The sequence below is a fragment of the Nelumbo nucifera genome, chromosome 7 (assembly GCF_055504915.1).
Source record: "Nelumbo nucifera cultivar China Antique chromosome 7, China Antique-T2T, whole genome shotgun sequence".
Classification (NCBI taxonomy): Eukaryota; Viridiplantae; Streptophyta; class Magnoliopsida; order Proteales; family Nelumbonaceae; genus Nelumbo; species Nelumbo nucifera.
Window position 1 is genome coordinate 23,156,112 of NC_142655.1, and position 20,929 is coordinate 23,177,040.

The 20,929-nt window shown below is 37.8% G+C and overlaps 1 protein-coding gene and 1 pseudogene across 2 annotated transcripts; one reads left to right on the forward strand and one right to left on the reverse strand.

Moving 5' to 3' along the window:
• Positions 1-2,449: 2,449 nt before the first annotated feature.
• LOC104593699 (pollen-specific leucine-rich repeat extensin-like protein 3) lies at positions 2,450-3,801 on the reverse strand. The gene is made up of 2 exons (XM_088892248.1): positions 2,630-3,801; positions 2,450-2,522 (listed from the first exon to the last, which is right to left on the reverse strand). Exons 1-2 carry the CDS (start codon positions 3,799-3,801, stop codon positions 2,450-2,452), a joined length of 1,245 nt encoding a protein of 414 aa, XP_088748374.1.
• Positions 3,802-16,159: 12,358 nt separating this feature from the next.
• On the forward strand, positions 16,160-18,946 carry LOC104593534 (pollen-specific leucine-rich repeat extensin-like protein 4 pseudogene; annotated as a pseudogene). Its single transcript, XR_016078638.1, has one exon. The product of XR_016078638.1 is annotated as a pollen-specific leucine-rich repeat extensin-like protein 4 pseudogene (transcript).
• Positions 18,947-20,929: the final 1,983 nt, after the last annotated feature.

The following is a 20,929-nucleotide window of genomic DNA, read 5'->3' on the forward strand; positions in this document are numbered from 1 at the left end:
ACATAGTTTATATCATCATTAACAAGACTTGGCTAGGAAGACAGCTACCCTAATATTTACATGTTACAGTGCAATAACATTTTCAGCAGGACTTGGCTAGCATGTTATGCCAGTGATGGTATATATCCGGATATATATCACAATTAATTTCAACAGTATTCTATCTTAGCATTGAGAATTGAGGCTCCATTTGGCTTGTGTCATTGACAAGTTGACACGTAGTTGCAAGACAGAGCTTGAAATGGATAAGCCCTCCAAAACAATCTTTACATTCCATAAGAAATGTGAAATGTTGTTTCATCTTGATTTCTGATCATTACATGATGCGTCGCTTGTAGTGGCCTTTATTGATTGATTTTTTTTGCAGTTGATAGGGCAACGGAAACAATTGTAGTTTCTTTTTGGACAGAACAAGTAGCAAATGTGCATTTGATATTGTGGGGCTGTAAAAACTGTAAAGAGTGATCAGAGAGACACTGCTTAATAGCCTGGTAATATTGGTGGAGGAGGCGATGCGTACTGAGTGCCCAAGTGTGGAGGGAGGATGAATTCAGAGCTTGTAGGTGGCGATGATTGGTCATGGCGGGGAGGAGATGGGGGAGGTAATTGAGGGGAGTTGCTTGGAGTTAATGGTGGTGGGGAGTGAACTGGGGGAAGAGGAGGAGGTTGTGATGTGGGAGAAGAAACTAGTGGTGGTGGTGCGGAGTACACTGGAGGTTGTGATGCGGGAGAAGAAACTTGTGGTGGTGATGGAGATTGAGTAACTGGCGGAGGACTTCTTGTTGGCTCGATTGGAGATGAAGCTGGCGTCGGAGATGTGCTTGATGTTGTTGAAGAAGAAGTTGGAGTTGGAGGTGGGCTTGCTACTGTTGGAGATAGAGATGGGCCTAGTGGTGTTGAAGATGAAGGCGATGATGGGCTTGATGGTGTTGGAGAAGAAGTTGGGGTTATAGATGGGCCTGATGGTGTTGAATATAAAGGTGATGGGCTTGATGGTGTTGAAGATGAAGTTGGTGTTGGAGATAGAGTTGGGCCTGATGGTGTTGAAGATGAAGTTGGTGTTGGAGAAGAAGTTGGAGATAGAGTTGGGCCTGGTGGTGTTGAAGATGAATGTGATGGGCTTGATGGTGTTGAAGATGAAGTTGGTGTTGGAGATAGAGTTGGGCCTGATGGTGTTGAAGATGATGTTGGTGTTGGAGAAGAAGTTGGAGATAGAGCTGGGCCTGATGGTGTTGAAGATGAATGTGATGGGCTCGATGGTGTTGAAGGTGAAGTTGGTGTTGGAGATAGAGTTGGGCCTGATGCTGTTGAAGATGAATGTGATGGGCTTGATGGTGTTGAAGGTGAGGTCGGTGTTGGGGAAGAAGTTGGAGATAGAGTTGGGCCTGGTGGTGTTGAAGATGAATGTGATGGGCTTGATGGTGTTGAAGATGAATGTGATGGGCTTGATGGTGTTGAAGATGAAGTTGGTGTTGGAGATAGAGTTGGGCCTGATGGTGTTGAAGATGAAGTTGGTGTTGGAGATAGAGTTGGACCTGATGGTGTTGAAGATGAAGTTGGTGTTGGAGAAGAAGTTGGAGATAGAGTTGGGCCTGATGGTGTTGAAGATGAATGTGATGGGTTCGATGGTGTTGAAGGTGAAGTTGGTGTTGGAGAAGAAGTTGGAGATAGAGTTGGGCCTGATGGTGTTGAAGATGAATGTGATGGGCTTGATGGTGTTGAAGGTGAGGTCGGTGTTGGGGAAGAAGTTGGAGATAGAGATGGGCCTGATGGTGTTGAAGATGAATGTGATGGGCTTGATGGTGTTGAAGATGAAGTTGGTGTTGGGGAAGAAGTTGGAGATAGAGTTGGGCCTGATGGTGTTGAAGATGATTGTGATGGGCTTGATGGTGTTGAAGGCAAGGTCGGTGTTGGGGAAGAAGTTGGAGATAGAGATGGGCCTGATGGTGTTGAAGATGAATGTGATGGGCTTGATGGTGTTGAAGATGAAGTTGGTGTTGGGGAAGAAGTTGGAGATAGAGATGGGCCTGATGGTGTTGAAGATGAAGTTGGTGTTGGAGAAGTTGGAGATAGAGATGGGCCTGATGGTGTTGAAGATGAAGTTGGTGTTGGAGAAGAAGTTGGAGATAGAGATGGGCCTGATGGTGTTGAAGATGAAGTTTGTGTTGGAGAAGAAGTTGGAGATAGAGATGGGCCTGATGGTGTTGAAGATAAATGTGATGGATTTGATAGTGTTAAAGATGAAGTTGGTGTTGGAGATGAAGTTGGAGTTAGAGTTATAGATGGGGTTGATGGTGTTGAAGATGAATGTGATGGGGTTGATGGTGTTGAAGACGAAGGTGATGATGGATTTGATGGTGTCTGAGATGAAGTTCGTGTTGGAGAAGAAGTTGGTGTTGGAGATGGACGGAATGGAGAGGGAGTTGTAGGTGTAGGAACTGACTTCTGATCAGATGGTGATGGTGAGGAGGATGTAGGTGGACGAGTCAGTTCTTGTTTCTCTGGTGTGGATGGTAGTGAAACTGGTGATGGAGATGGTTGGGTTTCTGGTTTTACTGAAGACTCCACATCAGGTGTTGGCTTTGGTTTATGTGGTCTAGACGGCGTTGGTAATGAAGGCCTAACACACTTGGACTTTCCACAATCAACTGGTCGGTTCACCACCGGCGTGCAAGTTTTGCTTGCTTTCTGTTTGGGACGATCAGGGAAGCAGTTGTCTGTATCATCCACCACAACGTCCTTCGTCCTTGATGATTCACATTCTGGTGACTCACCCCTGAAGTAGTTATACGAGAAGGTGAAGTTCACCAAATTAGGCAATTTACAGATACCTTCAGGAACAAACCCTGTTAAGAAGTTGTTTGAGATGTCGATTAGCTCCACACTCTTTATCCCCGAAAAGCTTTTAGGCAAGACACCTGATAACGAGTTGGACGCAGCAGCGAAAACTGTTAAATTCTCAAGCGACCCAATCTCCATTGGCAAGCAACCAGTGAGCTTGTTGTTCGTGAATATGATCTCATTCAATGTATTTTCCATCTTCTTGATGCTATGTGGGATGCACCCAGTAAGCCTGTTATTAGCAAAAACAATGACTGAAGCCGGAGAGTTTCCTAGATTCTCAGGGATTTCGTTCTGGAAACGATTGTTGTTCAAGAACACAGCATCTAGATCCATGTCGAATAGCTCCGGAGGTATCGAACCTTCGAAGTCGTTGTATCTAAGGTCAAGGTACTTGAGGGCTGGCATGGCGGTGACTGGCATTGGGAATGGACCAACAAGGCGATTGTTGCTCACATCAAACTCGTAGAGAACAGCCATCTTGGAGAAGCTCTGGGGAATGATTCCACAGAAGCGATTGGAGTTGACATGGAAGAGCGCAAGGTCACTCATCAGGCCAAGCTCGACGGGAAGGAAGCCGGCGAGGTCAGCATTGTTGAGATCGACACCTGCGACAACCGTAGACTTGGGGTCATCGGGTGCAGGCGCACAGAAGACGCCCTTGTAGTCACAGACATCGGCACCGACCCAACTGGTCGTGATTTTATGTGGGTCAGAGACTATGGCCTCCTTCCATGCCTGGAGGGCGATGTAAGCTCGGCGGAGCCTTGCGTTGGGGAAGGTTAAGTTGACATCAACCTGGTATTCATAATTTTCAGGAAGGTCACCATTCTCCGGGAGGGATAAGAGTTGGCGGTGAGCAATGAAGGAGACCTCGGCTTCAGAGAGAGCTGAGGAGAAAGAATCTTGGGAAGAGAAGAGGAGTAAGAAAATCAGGAAAAAGCAGCCAGAGGACCGCATGTTAATTAGCTAGTTATTTGGTGCAGCTCCAATCATGGAAAGCCCAAGGCTGCTTGAGAAGAGAGTTAAGGTAGGGGTGTTATATGGAGGGAGACAAAGGGGATGGATAGATAAAAGGCTGGTTGGGAGTCTTCTCCAACCATTTCTCTCCCATTAAATTTAGTCATTTTTCTGGTATTTTAGTTTTTTGATTCCGTGGTAAGGGCTAAGGGTTTTGTCTGAGCCATCCAAGACATGCTCTAACGTCGGAGCTTTATCTAAATTTGAAAATCAATGAACATCAAACCCTTAACTGGCGGGTTTTAATTACTTATAATTGTACTTCCACAGCCCATGTTTTGGTCAAATACTAAGTCCTCTTGCACTTGCTTGTCTTAGTTCAAAGGACATTTGAAACTTTTCAATAGTCTATTTGACCCTTTAATAACACTTTGTAACATGGTTTTCAAAACCAGACCGGACCGGACCAAACGGTCGGATCGGAAAACTGGGAACTGGTTCGTTTTCCCTAAAAACCGGATTTCCCCCCAAAACCGTTGATTTTTGTCAGCAAACTGTTGAATCGGGCAGTTAACGGTTTGAACAGTTTTGATTGTTTTTATTTTTTTTTCTATCAGAACGGGTTGAGCGTTTGGTTCGAAAGATTGGACCATTCGACCTGGTAATCGAACCCTTGATCGGTTCGATCACCGGGTCGGTTTTAAAAACCTTGCTTTGTAAATCATATGGACAAAATACCCTTATTTCAAATAACGAAAAATTTTAAATATCTTATATATTATTTAAATATTTAAATAACTAAATATTTTATCTAAAGAAATATAACATAACTAGATTTTAAACAGTTAAAATAATGAAATTATGTAATAAATTTAAAAAATATCTTAAACTAGAAAAATAATTATGATATAATATTCAAATTAATAATAATTTAATAACAGAATTTTGTAATAATAGTATAAATTATAATTTTATGGATTATTAAATTCAATAAATAATTAATATTTTCAAATTTAAATAATGGGATTATTTAAATAACTAAATAATATTGTAAATAACTAATTTCACTTATATTAATTAACAATTCTAGAAAATAACTTCCAAAAGAATTAATATTTATTAATAATAATTTTAAAATCATAATCTATATTTATTATATATTAATATACACTAAAATTAATATTTATTGTATTTTAAATGATTATTTATTTTTTTTGTGATAAATATATTTTCAATAATTATGTATAATTCTATTTTTGTTTTTTTAATAGAAGTTTTTCAATAATTATTAGAGATTAAACTACTGTTGTTTAGCTTTTTAAATTTAATTTATTATACTTATTGTATTTTTTTTATAATTTATTGATTAATATTTATTAGAGATTAAACTATTATTTGATATTACACTATTTATTAACTAATTTAATTTTTTAGTATTTATTGTATTTTTGTAATTATTGTATTTTTATTGTATTCTCATTATCAATATTTTTTCTTAATTATGTATTTTCAGAATAAATTTTCAATAATTATTGGAGATTAAACTATTTTTATTTATTAGAGACATATTAAACTATTAATTTAGTTGAAATTAGGAGTGTTCATGGGTTGGTTTTGTTTGGCCAACCAAATCAACTTGGTTAGGTTGGGGAGTTGGTCACCCGAACCATTAGTGAAAACTGGACAACTTGGGTTGTATTAGTTTGAGTCATTTTTTTCGGTTTGGCCGGTTGGTTCAAAAACTTTAAACTTAAAAAATAAAATTTAAAAAATAAATTTATGATATCAAATATTTTAAACTAAGAAATATGAGAATTTTTCCACTTTCCCGTAATGACCAAGTCATTTGATTTTGGTCGATTTACAAATGGCCAAAGTGAAATTGATCCAACCTGGTCAGGTTGGAAAATTGTTGAACCAAAGCTAACCGAAAACACTAGAAAACTGACCAGCTCGGTTCAAGTTGGTCAGATTGGTTGGTTTCAACAGTTTGATGAACAACCCTAATTGAAATTAATTATTATTATTTTTGTATTGTAAAACAATTATTAAAAGTAGTATATGAAATATAAGGGAAAATCTATGATGCGGGAAAGATATGGTATCGGAAGAGTTTTGATCAATCAAACTCCATCCATGAATTTTGATAAATAACATCCGATTGGCTACCACATTTATGAACCAGTTGATTGGTCAAAAAATTTCAGATATCATATCTTTCCGATATCATAGTTGACCCAAAATATTAATAATTATTAATTATTTAAAAATTAAAAGTATGTGTCTCTATTGTTTAGCCTTCGCTTAATAAATCCTGTAAATTGCACGGGCCCCCTCTAGTTGATACCTAAGAATTTTGATAACAATCCAATCAATTTTCATCCAAAGTGAGGGGGATGGGCTAGTCCCCCGGTCTATAGATCCATGAAGCAAAAAAAAAAAAAAAATCATTTCTTACTACTTTGACCCATGTCTTTTTTGTCTATCCTTACCCCTTCTAGCCCTTTCAACTTGCAACAAATCACTTCTTTTTATAGGTTTTGTCAAAAATCTTTCATGCACTCTGCTTTCTCTCATTTTATCACCTATTGGAGCTAGTTAGGCTTCTTTGTATGACTTCATTGTCGATACTATCATCTCAACATAAACATGTCATATTCATTTTTTGAATTCAATGTAACCATGATATCAAATTACAGTGTCATACCTAAAAAGATTGATCATAACCAATCAAGTGGTATCATTCAATTGATAACCAATCAACTAATCTATATATATAATAAATTAATGTTACTCCAAGGGAACAATTCTATAGGGAGTGCAAGATTTCTTCTAGAAGCCCATGGAGTTGCCATTTGGCATGGCAATCTTCCCTGGTTTTGCCCAAAAAATTAGGAAGTATTTATCACGATTAACAGTCATGAATGACAGGAAACTCAACTATTCACGTCTCTCTCTATCCAACAATATTCCTCTGTTTTTTTTTTTTTTTTTCTTTTTTTTTGTGCTTTTTCCTATTGTCCTTCACTTCTAATCCTCCCCCCTCCCTCACACCATCCATCGTCCCTCATTAGGTGTCTTTTTCTTCCCATCGTCCCTCACCATTTTGGACGAAAAAAATAAGTCACAACAGCTCACCATGAAGCATGGGCTAAAACAGGTCATTCACGTTGTAGGCTTGCAGCACCTTGCTCTCTTCCAATATTTAGAACTCAGAAGGCAACATTGGTTCAAGGTAAAATCATAATCGGGCATGCAGTCTAAATTCTCCATTGATACTCAAGAAGTAAAGTGTGAGAGACGAAGTTCTGGTCGAACATGTACAATTGAATGACGAAGGCTCCATGAAGGTAATGAGGAAACTTCCATTGTGAGATGCACTCTCCTGTTGATCAGGTAAGGAATATATGACAACCTTTGATTCTGCATTTTTTTTTTCATTTTCTCAATACTCAATGATTTTTTTTTTTTTAAATTGCACGGGCACTTAGAATGAAATATACTTTAATTATTATATTTTTATGCACTAAAAGATATCAAACACAGGATTCTAGGTTTTTGGAGGTGGGTTTTGGAAACTCAGACCACTTTGTATAGCGTAGCCTAGATGATGGAAAACCAACTGATGGTGTAGGCAAGGGATAACCATTTGTTGATGTCTCAAATTAACCAGCTATGGTGTGTGGGTTATGGTTGAGTTGGCCCCGAGTGTCATGTGTCACCTCCGCGGCCATCTTATCTCTTTGGCCACGTCAACACCACGTAAAATGGAAAAGCGTGACTAAAAAAGGAGAACCTCGAATGGATCAGGAGGACAGTTCCGCCAGGGATTAGGTTTTATCCCGAAGACTTCGGCGGACAACCTCATCCCAACAACCCCGGAAGCCTCATCCAAATCGGACACGAATCTTTGGCTATAAGTAGGTAACATCCGCTCAAGGTAAAGGACTTTTGACTCTTCAGCACCCATATTGTTATTCTTCTTCTGTTCGGACTAATACGTTTCTCTCAACTATTCGGCCTGACCACCCATTCTTCTTACTGACTTGAGTGTTGGAGTGCCTACCCGGGGAATAACTCCTCAGGCCTCTGATATTTTTCTTGATTTCAGATCTTACTGCATGACTTCATCCTTCCACCTCAATTTCACAAGTTGACAGAACTATCTAACTGTAACCTCAATTCAGGACACCTCGAATCGAATAACATTAAGAGAAAAACTGATGCTAATGAATCTGTGCCCATTATTGAAGCCAATGATAATTCAGAGAACAAGCTTAATAGTCAGGAATTAATTAACGTGGAGGTGGTGAAGGATGGAGGAGAAGCTAACCGTTTGATAGAGGAGGTAGGACGACTGCAGGGTATGCTAGACAAGCTCATGGGATTGAAGCATTTTAGTTTTACTTGGTTTTCTACATGTTCTATTACACTGAGATAACGTTGATATCCTGGGTTTTCTTTTTCTTTACATTTTAATATGCTTTTTTAATGCAAATGTACGCTGAAAATAGATAAATGTTTTTCAATTTTTGTTTTCTCTTACAAAATCGTTGCATTCCGGCAACTTATTGGAAAACGGCGAATGCACATGTGTTATCTTTAATTAATCTAGAGTTGATATAACTTCATATATAAAAGATATGGAAAAAATCTAAAAATATGATCCAGAAAGCTTTGTTAGACAGAAGTTACTTACTGGGAGTTCAAATCTGCCCTCCAAAGAATGTGGCCCAACAATATCCTACATCACATCTCAACGTTGTATTGAGAACATCTTCCAATGATAAGTAGAAGATGTTTTCAATGCAAATTAAGATATGTATGTGGGGCGTTTTTGGATCTCTGGATCTCCTGCCCATGAGAATCCTGTCCACATTTATTGCAGCCATACATCTCATCTTCTGTATAGTATTATACAGGGGGAGATGTTCCCAATTCATGGGGGGTAGTGTGTTGTGGGTAGATGTGGGCAGGGTTCTCGTGTTGTGGGTAGATGTGGGTAGATGTGAACTCACTTCTTGGAGGTGTAATCACCAAAGAAGAGAAAGAGAGAGAGACATTGTCTGTGCCATAGGTTTGGTTATGTAAGATTATGTTTTTCAAAGATCTCCATTGCATTGATTATTGATAGAGATAAGAATGGCAATTTCTACCCTATTGGTTGGGTACCTACCCCTACCCTCTCCAATGGGGTGGGTTTTCTTGCTTTAAGGAAAGGTTTTGGAGCAAGGGCGAGTTTTGGGATTCTACAACCCATGATGTGAACTCACTTCTTGGAGGTGTAATCACCAAAGAAGAGAGAGAGAGAGAGACATTGTCTGGGCCATAGGTTTGGTTATGTAAGATTATGTTTTTCAAAGATCTCCATTGCATTGATTATTGATAGAGATAAGAATGGCAATTTCTACCCTATTGGTTGGGTACCTACCCCTACCCTCTCCAATGGGGTGGGTTTTCTTGCTTTAAGGAAAGGTTTTGGAGCAAGGGCGACTTTTGGGATTCTACAACCCATATAGGTATGGGTAGGGGTGCAAATGGATCGGATTATGATATGATCCGATCCTTTTTGGTCGAATTTGGATCACCCTTGATTGGATCTTCAGATCAGATCAAATAATAGGATACGAATACGAAAAAAAGTCGGATCGGATTCGAATCACCCCTATCCGAGAAGATCTGATCCAATATATATTATATATATATAATACACATATATGTTATTTATTTATTTATAAATATATTTTTTATATTATATTTTTATAAATTTGTTATATTATTTATTTTTTATAAAAAATATGTATATATATGATGAAAATAATTAAAAAATACTTGTATCTTTTGTTTTTACTTTATTTAAATTATTATATTTTAATTTTCTTTTAATAATTTATTTATTTTTAAAGAAAACAAGTCGGATCGAATTAGATACGAAGATCTGACTTACTGATAGGATTCTAAATTATTATATTTTAATTTTCTTTTAATAATTTATTTATTTTTAAAGAAAACAAGTCGGATCGGATTAGATAAGAAGATCTGACTTACCGATAGGATTCGAATTCAAATCGAGTCCTATCTAATTCGAGCGGATATTCGGATCAGACATGAACTATGTCGGATCGGATTCGAATATACCTTGATTTGAATATTGATCCGATCCATTTGCATTCCTAGGCACGAGTAGGGTATGGTATTAGGCTAAACCCCACCCTCCCCAACCCACATATCGTTGGAAAGCATAAAAACCTCCCCTAAAGTTTATGACATTCATAAAAACCTCCCCTATAGTTTCATTTTAACACATACGTCCCCTGAATTTTTGAGAAATTCAACAAAAACCTCCCTTCCGTCATTGTCCCAGACAGAAAACGTAAGATTGATGCACCAGTTTTTTTTTCAGTAATTTTGTATGTAAAATAATTTATAAAAGGGTAGAATGGGTATTTGAAAAAAATGGTGCATCAATCTAATATTTTTCGTCTGGGACAGTGACGGAACGGAGGTTTTTGCTGAGTTTTTCAAAAGTTCAGGGGAGGTATTTGTTAAAATAAAATTATAGGAGAGGTTTTTATGATTGTCAAAAACTTCACGGGAGGTATTTGTATTTTACCCTAAATAATATTTTGAATTTTATGTGAAGGATAATTGATAGCTTATATGTTTTTTACATGTCTTGATTAATTAACTGCAAATTTTGTTGTTTATTTGTATTATTTTACTTATTTATTGTTTATACATGACAAGAAATATAAAAAATTAGATGTGGGTTCTAAACCCAATATGTTCCTACCCTTGAATGTGGGGAGGGCAGGGTTGGGGAGAGCTTTGCATTTTCATATATGGGGAAGGTTTGGATTCTCAAAATCCAATGCACTATGGGTTTTGGGGCGGCTACAAGTTGAGATGTTTAGGAAAGCGGATAGGATTTAGAATTTACAAAACCCGCCCCATTGCCATCCCTAAATAATTGAATCGGAGGTGGGTACCAAAGAAAGGATTACATTAGAAGAAATCTTTTATGCTAAAGGAAATCTTGAGAGCAAATAAACAAATTATTTGTCATTTTAGTCTTCTACATACATTAATTGTCCAAAACTGTTGTTATACCAACCATTTTTCACGTCTCACTCACTCTCTCCCTTTAACATCTCCCTTACGGTCTTTTTCTAACAAATCATTTTATATACCACAATTTTAATAATAAAATTATTAAAAATGATGTAACACTAATAACTAAAAATAATTTTTGAGGTGGTCTGAACCAACTTGGCCCAATTGGAAGACTCTGGATCTCCTACACACGCCTACCCACAATACACCACCCCCCGTGAATTGAGAACATTTCTTCCTATATAATACTGTACAGAGGATAAGATGTTCTCGATGACTGCGATGAACATGGGCTGGGGATCCAGGCTCCAATTGGAAACACCATAAGCTACTTTTGATTTAGTCTTAATTAACAAAGCCAATGCGCACGTGCAGCGACTACTATTCATTGAAATTCATGTGGTGGGTTTCGGATTGGATAAGGTTGAAGTTATTGTACCTTCATCATTTATTGAGTTCGAATCTGGGCTGCATGCACCACTGTGTGTAGGTGGCTACATAAACCAATCATAAGTGAATACACCAATATTCCGTATACATGGGTGTGGGCTGAAGACACCAGGTTGTAATACAGATTGGATTGGCTGAGAGACAAAATTGATACATAACGTGCTTAGCAACATATCATGAGGAAATATATAGGAATATTAACGGTATTCAAAAATCTGATTTTGAATTTGAGATTTGGTATAATCGAATCGAATTTGAATAATTCAAATATCTAACTTGTCAAATTCAGATATCATATTCATATCAAATAGTTAATTGGAATCGAATTTGGATATAACTTGATTCAATTCAGTAAATATCCAAATTTGATCGATTATTTAATTCTCATATATAATATAAAATATTTAAATATTTTATATAAAATAATTAAATTATATAAATATTTATATTTATATACTTTATATAAATAAAATATTCATTTTATATATTTATTAATTACCTAAAATAATTAATTGGCTGAATTCAAATCAAATCGAATATTCGAATCGAATTCGAGATCGAATATTAATTTTTAATATCTATCAGATATTAAATCAAATTTATATATCAGATTTTCTAATCAGATTTGGATTCAGATATTGCATTGTTTGATTCAAAATCAGTCCGTTTAAACCCCTAAAAACACACCGGTATTGTATACATGGAGGTCGTGTTAAACCCATACCTTATGCACACAAAACACTGGCCTAGTGATACGTTTGTCACCCATCCCACTATATATGATTTTGTCTAACCAATCCAGACTCTCATTAATAAGCCCTCTTGGTCAAATGGCATAAGTTAATAAGTAAACAAGGGAATCTCTTGGTATTTTACCCAAATCACAAGAAGGTATAAGTAATTAATTTACTCATAATTGGTGTGTGTATAAGCCAGTTTATTCCTCCATCTTTCTCCCTTTTCTTACCAGCCCCTCGAAATTAAAAGGAAAAAAAAAAGAAAAATAGAAACATCAAAATGGGGTTATATTTAAAATCATTCGTAATCAATTTAGTTTTCTTTCCGTTAGAAAATTAAAGCTGTATTTGGTTTGAAGGAAAAAGTAGGAAAAGGTAGGAAAACCTTTATAAACATTGTATAGGTTTCCTTACATTTCTCTTCCTTTCCCTACTTTTTCCTTCAGACCAAACATAGCTTAAATGTAATTACTTCTGTGTAGAACATGGGCACTTTTTAACACCAGTGCATGCTTGGCTCTCTTCTAATTAATTTATTTAAGATTAAGAAAAGAATTTTTCGTTTTAATGGGGGAAATTTTACTTTCTTTAGCTTTGATGATTTTAATAAAAAATAAATGAGGTTAAGGTTAAACCTCTTAAAGTTTTGAGCGATGTAACAGGATGTAAACGGATCACATTTTAAGGACTTGTTGTTTGTGTAGACAAAGTTATGTTCTTCTCTTCCGAACTCTTGATGGTTGGTCTCCTTAGGTAGGGTTAGGTTATTGTATGTAATAAGGTCAGATTCGGATTGGGATCCAGCCACATTGGATTTGATTCAAATCTAAAAACATTAGATTTGGAATTTCGGATTTAATCTGAATCTGTTTTGTTGTATTTAAAATAAAGAAAAATTAAAAAAAAGTTACAAGAAATTAATTAATTTTAATTTATATAACATAAATTCATATAAATATAAATTGTTGAATTTATTAATTAGAAATTTTAAATAATTATATATAATAAAATTTTATGATTTGTCTCTTAAGGGTTTTGTAATAAGATAGTTTAGTCCGAGAACCATTCCTAATAGTGGAAACCTATTTGACTCACAAAGAACACAATATCTAATTGAAAGATCTTCTAAATCGCAAGAAGTTTGGCTAAATTCAGACAATACTATAAGATTGAAGATTTACCTTTTATTAAATTGAGCCTCAAAATTTACTCACAGCAGAGGCGTTGCCACCGTGAATTTTACTAATAGGGGGCGTTCCTTTTTTGGATTTTGAGAGGGTGAAAAATTGGTCGATGGGATTTTGGTTTTTATTGACTAAGAATCTCATATTATATTTTTTTTTTCAGATTTACGTGGGGATTAGAGAAAGTTTATTTTCCTGGGTATCAATTACCCGCGATACCCATCTCTTAGGTGGGTAAATAACTTTCCCACCTAGGGAGAAAGTTGCCAACACTTGAATGAGACAAAAATACCCTTTTAATAATGGATTTTCATGACTAAAATGGTCATTGCCTTATTTACATGAAAAATAAAAGAACATGGGTGGTAAGTGTTCCCTAAAAAAAACTTACCTGGGTAACTGCATTTACCCGGGTAAATAACTTACTGAGGAAACGGGGCCATAATACTAAGATTTTAGAAAAATATGAAAATAAAGAAGAAGAACTTCTAAACCCTTGATTGAAAAAATTATTGGGGAGTACTAATTAAAACTTTCAGAAGAGAAATCAAGCGCAGATTGAGGAGTACTAATGCTTTTCAGATTTCTAGGGATGAATTGCTGGTTTTTTCAGAACATTCTGAGATCAACGAGGAATTCTTTGAACCAATATTCGCAATTAATTTTTCAAATTGTTATTGGTCTAAGAAATGAGATGATTTAACAGTTCAAGGAGGTCAAAGAAAGCAGCACCCAATCAACCACATGACTTAACCAACTTTACCCAATCAAGGTACGGTTGTGTTTGGTTTAAACATTTTTGAGAGATTTGTGTTCTCACATCACATATGAAACTCACTTTAGCTAGAATAATTAGACTTCCACTCTCTTCATGGAGCAAGTAATGCTAATTTTATGTAATGGTCTCCTATATATGTATGCCCATTTTTAACTATAAACATCATAAATAACAATTGTATGTCAATTTGTATCAATTAACCCAAAACATTGTAGAAACAGTAATGGTACTAAAGCACGACCCAAGAGCCAAAACTTCAATACTTAGTAAATGACATTGGGTTGTCAATATTGCAAAGAATAGGACTTAGCCAAGTTTGAATTTGAATTCAAATCTCATCTGAAACATGTACAGTTGCAGATTTTCAATCCCATCTCACAATCCATTTTATAGGTGTTTTGCACTTAAGTCACATGTTAAGATGAAAGCTTTGTGGTGTAGATCAGAAATAAATCATGTTTAGAGAAGCTTTGAAAAAAAGAACTAAATCACAATTAAGAAGTAGAACTGCACTACAAATATTATTAAGTTAATCCAACAGTCATGAGTTGATTGTGTGTGATTAAGAGATACTATTCAAACGTTAACAGTCATTAACCATTAATTAATTGTGAACAATCACAGAATTTGAATTCATAACTTTACCAAGAGATTCTTTAGATGGACACACATCTCTTTGTGATGACTCTCCAAAAATTATTAAAGGGTGTAAACCCATCCGATTTATAGACAAGTTTTTTGCTCACTTTTCATTGCAAATACATTTGTCTTTCTGATAACTTTGATTTGTTATCTCTTAAAAGATTTATCTCTTAAAAGGTTTCTTTGAAGAATCTTTAATTTTGTTGGTTGCAGTTTTTCACCCAAAGGCTTTGTTGTATTTTGTAAATGAATTTGTTAGTAAACCGACAACAAACTCATAAAAGAAAACACTGGTGAGGGCAAATAATATTCTAAATACAGTGTCTTTAGATACACTGCAAAGCCAGTTGCAGTTTTTCATCCAAATTTCCGTGACCCGATTTTCCAACACCACCGGACCAGTCCAGTGGTCGCCCCTTACTCCCACCCTCTCTCTCTCTCTCTCTATCCTTCTCCCTTCTTCCCACTTTTCTCACCTCAGTTCCACTCCCTCCCCAACCTCTGTGATTGACGAATTCAGCAATTTGCGAGGAACTATCGTAGGTCTCCCTTGTTCCATCCAAAAACCAACGTTTCCGGTGCATTTGGACCGAGACTTTGGTAGTTCGAGGGAAGCTTAGATCTGCTTCCTATGTGGGTGAAAGTGATGAACATTGTTTATTTATTTATTTTTTTTTGGGGGGGGGGGAGATTTAATGTGGTTTTGGTTGTTCAACCTATGAATTTTAATTGAACTCTCAACTGCTTTTTAGTGCTTTTAAATGCTTCTATTCGGTCTTCTTTTGAGAGAAACTTGATTTCCTGGAAAAGCTATGGCGTCGAAGATCTAGTCGTTGTCTTCCTTGCTGCAGGCCAATCGCCAATGGCATTCCGGCCGGGGCCGATGCAAAACGACCAAGGCCTATTTTGAATTTGCACAGCGCACCGGAGGTCCTAAGAATACTCCAATATTGATCCGCAAAGAGGAGATTAACGACACAATCCCGAGGGTTTGATACAAAGCAGGTTCTTGTTAATGGCGCGCGGATCCCTTCGAGATTCATGACAGTTGGATCCAGAGCCCTTCGATCGAGTTTCTCGTCAATGGCGGTTCTGATTTCTTTTCCCAGTGATCATAATCAACCAAAGTGGCGTTGGATGAGAGATTTGGAAATTTTCATACGTACGTAACCAATTAAGTAAAAGAAGTCCAGAGCTCTTTCCCTTTCGAGAATGATTTTGGAGAATGAATGAATGATGATGAGGAAGCAGAACTAATAAACATCAAATGACCAAATTTAAAACAATCAAGCTCTACCTTTGATATCTCACCAAGTGACCAAATTATATTATCGATGACTTGGTCGTTGTTAGTTGTTCGACAATGTTCATATTTAGGCAAAGATCCGAGATCAAAGCAAACTTGCGATGCCTGAGAAAAACAACCCCTCCAGTTTCCATTAAGAAACCAGAAATAACCAGAGAAAGAAAAAGAAAAAAAATTGGCCAGAATGGGAGAATGATAGTTGGAGAGTTCCCAAAGGTTTGTTTTTCTTCTCCTCTCCATCCAATCAATTCCCTCATCTCCCTCGTTATAAAACCCCACGCGTCTTTCCCTCTTCAGATCTCTTCATAATAAGCAGCCTTGGGCCTCTCCAAGGTTGGAGCTGAGCATCCAAAATGCAGGCCTCTGGCTGCTTTCTTATCTTCTGTCTCCTCTTATTTTCTTACCACGCTTCCTTCTCCTCAGCTCTCACCGAGGCCGAAACCTCCTACATTACTCAGCGCCAGCTCTTATCCCTCCCTGAGAATGGTGATCTCCCCGACGACTATGAATACGAGGTTAATATCAACATAACCTTTCCCAACGCAAGGCTCCGCCGGGCTTACATCGCCCTCCAGGCATGGAAGAAGGCCATGTACTCCGACCCACATAACGTTACAGGCAACTGGGTCGGTGCCGATGTCTGTAACTACACCGGTGTCTTCTGCGCAAATGCACTTGATGAGCCCAAGTTGACTGTCGTCGCCGGCATTGATCTCAACAATGAAGACATTGCTGGGTTCCTTCCAGTCGAGCTCGGCCTCCTGAGAGACATTGCCCTGTTCCACATCAACTCCAATCGCTTCTGTGGAATCATTCCCAACAGCTTCTCTAAGCTGACCATTCTTCATGAGCTTGATGTCAGCAACAACCGCTTCGTAGGTCCGTTCCCAAGGGCAGTCCTCTCCATACCTGCACTCAAGTACCTCGACATCAGATATAACGACTTCGAAGGTCGCCTGCCGCCGGAGCTATTCGATAAGGATCTAGATGCAGTGTTCTTGAATCACAACCGATTGGAAGGCAACATCCCTGAGAATATTGGAAACTCACCGGCTTCAGTCATAGTTTTTGCCGATAACAGGTTTACTGGGTGCATCCCACGTAGCATCGGTAAGATGGGAAAGACACTGAATGAGATAGTTTTCTTGAACAACAACCTGACTGGCTGCCTGCCGCCGGAGATTGGGTTGCTTGAGAATGTAACAGTGTTTGCTGCTGCGTCCAACTCGTTTGTTGGTCTGTTGCCTAAGAGCATTTCGGAGATGAAGAGTGTGGAGTACTTGGACATTTCATACAACATGTTAACAGGGTTTGTTACAGAGAATATTTGTAGATTGCCATCTTTGGTGAACTTCACCTTCTCGTATAACTACTTCAATGGAGAAGAGGCTGGATGCATGCCATCAAAGAGGACAGACGCGATATTGGATGATACGAGCAACTGTTTGCCTGATCGTCCTGGACAGAAGACAGCCAGCCTTTGCATTCCGGTGGTGAATCGACAGGTTGACTGTGGGAAGGCCTTATGTGGTGGTGGTGGCTCTTCATCACCGTCGCCATCTAAACCATCGACACCATCACCAATTTCACCTCCTTCAGTACAGCCCCAGCCCCAGCCCCAACCATCTCCATCTCCAATTTCAACTCCAGCCACACCCAAACAGCAACCCACTCCTGCACCTATTTCCTTCCCACCATCACCATCACCAACATCAACACCATCACCATCCCCTATTTCCTTCCCACCATCACCATCACCTATTTCCTTCCCACCATCACCAACACCAACACCAACACCAACACCATCACCATCACCTATTTCCTTCCCACCATCACCATCACTAACACCAACACCAACACCAACACCATCACCATCACCTATTTCCTTCCCACCATCACCATCACTAACACCAACACCAACACCAACACCAACACCAACACCAACACCTATTTACTCCCCACCAACACCAACACCATCACAATCACCGATTTACTTCCCACCATCACCATCACCAACACAATCACCTATTTACTCCCCACCATCACCAACACCAGCACCATCACAAGAGCCGCCAGTTCCATCCACACCGACGCCTTCCATCGCACCAAGCCTACCTCCTCTGGCGCCCGTTAACGCCTCTCCACGCAATCCAGTAAGAAGTCCCCCGCCCCCACAGCTTGTACCCGTTCCTGCACCAGTTCAGTCTCCTCCATCACCACCACCACCGCCAACTTCTTCTCCCCCACCACCACCCGTGTACTCCCCACCACCACCTCCACCGGTACAATCACCTCCTCCACCTCCATTGTACTCCCCACCACCTCCATCACCTGTCTTTTCACCTCCTCCACCACCGCCCGTGCACTCTCCTCCACCACCTGTATACTCCCCACCCCCTCCACCTGTCCACTCTCCACCACCTGTCTACTCACCACCACCACCACCTGTTCACTCCCCACCACCACCACCCGTCTTCTCTCCTCCTCCACCATCTTCTCCATCTCCTCCTCCTCCTCCTACCCAGTCGCCACCTCCTTTAAACCCCGAAGTCAACCTTCCTCCACACATCGGCTTCCAGTACTCATCACCTCCTCCACCAATGGTCCCTGGCTATTAAGTAGCAACCCCAAACGTAAATCTCCCTCTTCTATTTTTTTCACCCTCGTAGTTACACCACCCTACAAACACATACACTTTTCCTCTGTTCTCTTTACAAGAAGAAAAATATAATTTTCTCCACGACCCAGATCAAGAGGATATGCTACTTTTGTATAGAACGAGAGGGCACTACGAGGAACGCCATATAATTATGATACACAGAAAAAAAATAAATTTCTATATTTCATATTGCAAGCTCATGTATTTATTTATTTATTTATTGTGTAAGAATATTCTCCATAATCGCTAGTTTCATGAATGACGAAGAGCATTTGGTACACTACTGTTCGGGTCGACCCCAGACCCAAACTGGCTGACCGGCCATAATTTATATTTTAAATACCTATTATCTATACTACTATGTATTTTTGTAAGGGCAAAAGATGTAATTTGAATAATATTATTAATTTCATTCAATTTTTTTTTAAGTCCCACATTTAAGTATTAAATCACATTTAGGGGTGCAACTTGGGTGGGCCCAGCCCGATTTCGAACTAGCCCAACCTGGAATTTTACACCGGTTGGACTTAGATTATTTATCTTTGGGCTGGGTTCAAGGCCAAGAAGTTGGGCTTTTTAATTTTTCGGGCCGGGTTGGCACCTAGCCCTTGGGTAGCCTGAACCCAGTCTGAGCCTAACCCAACTATATACATTTATACATACATATGTGTATATATGTAAATGTTGCATACATATTTACATATAGATACATACATATTTGTATATATTACATTTGTATACATATTTTGGATACACATTTACATGTATACATAAATATATGTATATATATTTGCGTAAATACATTTTCTATGTATAATTTTAGAGTGTGGGTTCATTTACTAACCCAAGCCCGGCTCGGGCCCGAGCCCAACCTGAGTGCATCAAATTATAGTGCGGGCTGGGCTCGGGTTGAGAGAACCGGGCTTGACCTTGGGCTCAGTCTGGGCTCGGGCTTTAAACCCAAGTTTTAGGGCAGGGCCTGAGTTTACCATAAACCCAGCCCAACCTGCCCAACTTGCACCCCTACTCACATTCTCCCTTATTGATTTATATATTTAGTGCACTTTTGTTTCTCATCACTAAATTCCACTAATTAAATTAATACATAATAATTTTAATAATATAAAAACTTATATTTTTAAAATTGACGGAAAAAAATAGTATTTTCTTGGTGGTGGTAAGAAGTTCAACCTTTTTAGGTCAGATGGGCCATGCCATGATCCCATCATTAAACAATACAATTTTCAAAAAATAACTAAAGTAGAAAATATAAAATATAAAGAAAATTTGTAGAAAATTTTAGGCACATATTTGATAAATAAAAATATATTTTTATTAATGACAGAAATGGAATATAAAATATAAAACCATTTTCTAGTTCTCTTTCATTAACTCCCAGTCTCCCAAGGGTGACCATTTCAGTCTGGCATAAACCCGGGTTTGCACCAAGCTCACAAATTTCAAGGCCACATGCATGGGCCCAACCTAGCCCGTAAACAAATAATAGTTCAAAAATTAATTAATAGTTGTCAGAAAATTATAATTTGCAACCTAATAATAATCTAAGGCATAGGTCCCACCCCTTACATCATTAATCTATTTTAGCATATTTCTATAGGCCTCTACCATTATTAACCTATTGTATTCTAGAGGGAGAGAGAGAGAGATAATTTTACTCTCATCCAAATTCTATTTGTGTGTTTCATATTCAAATTCTTTTTAATTGGTTAATTGTTAGAAAATTATAATTTGCAACCTAATAAGTAAATTAATAAAAAAATTACTAAAGTTAATAAAAATATAGCAAGTTTTAGTCATTTATAAATTAAAAATAAATATACATTTGAATTCTATTTAAAAATAATTAATATTAATAGGATAGTTAAAATTAATAATGTTATAAGACTACTTCTACTTAGGATCATATACAACTTAATCCAACCTAGCTAGACCTACGGATTTATAGGCTCAAGCAACTGCTTTCTTCTGAGCTAAGCCTAGCCCAAATCTGCACCAAACCAACACGTACATAATGTAGGCAGTAGGGCTGATCAAATTCAGATCAAATCAAGTTGAATCTGCATTTGATTATAAATGTCAGATTTTGAATCAGGTTTTAATCTGCAACCATCTTATTGTGGTTAGAATTAAAATGGTTAACAAACTAATTATTTTTAAGGGTAAATTAAAAAGACCCCTTGTACTATGGGCTCAATGACAAATACCCCCTAAAATCTCATTTGCAACAAAGAAATATTA

Coding starts and splice junctions, on each gene's coding strand:
- LOC104593699 (XM_088892248.1), bottom strand. CDS start 3,801: ATGCGGTCCTCTGGCTGCTTTTTCCTGATTTTCTTACTCCTCTTCTCT. Junction 2,523..2,629: donor GTTGATTGTGGAAAGTCCAA/GTGTGTTAGGCC, acceptor CTCCATCACCAG/TTTCACTACCATCCACACCA.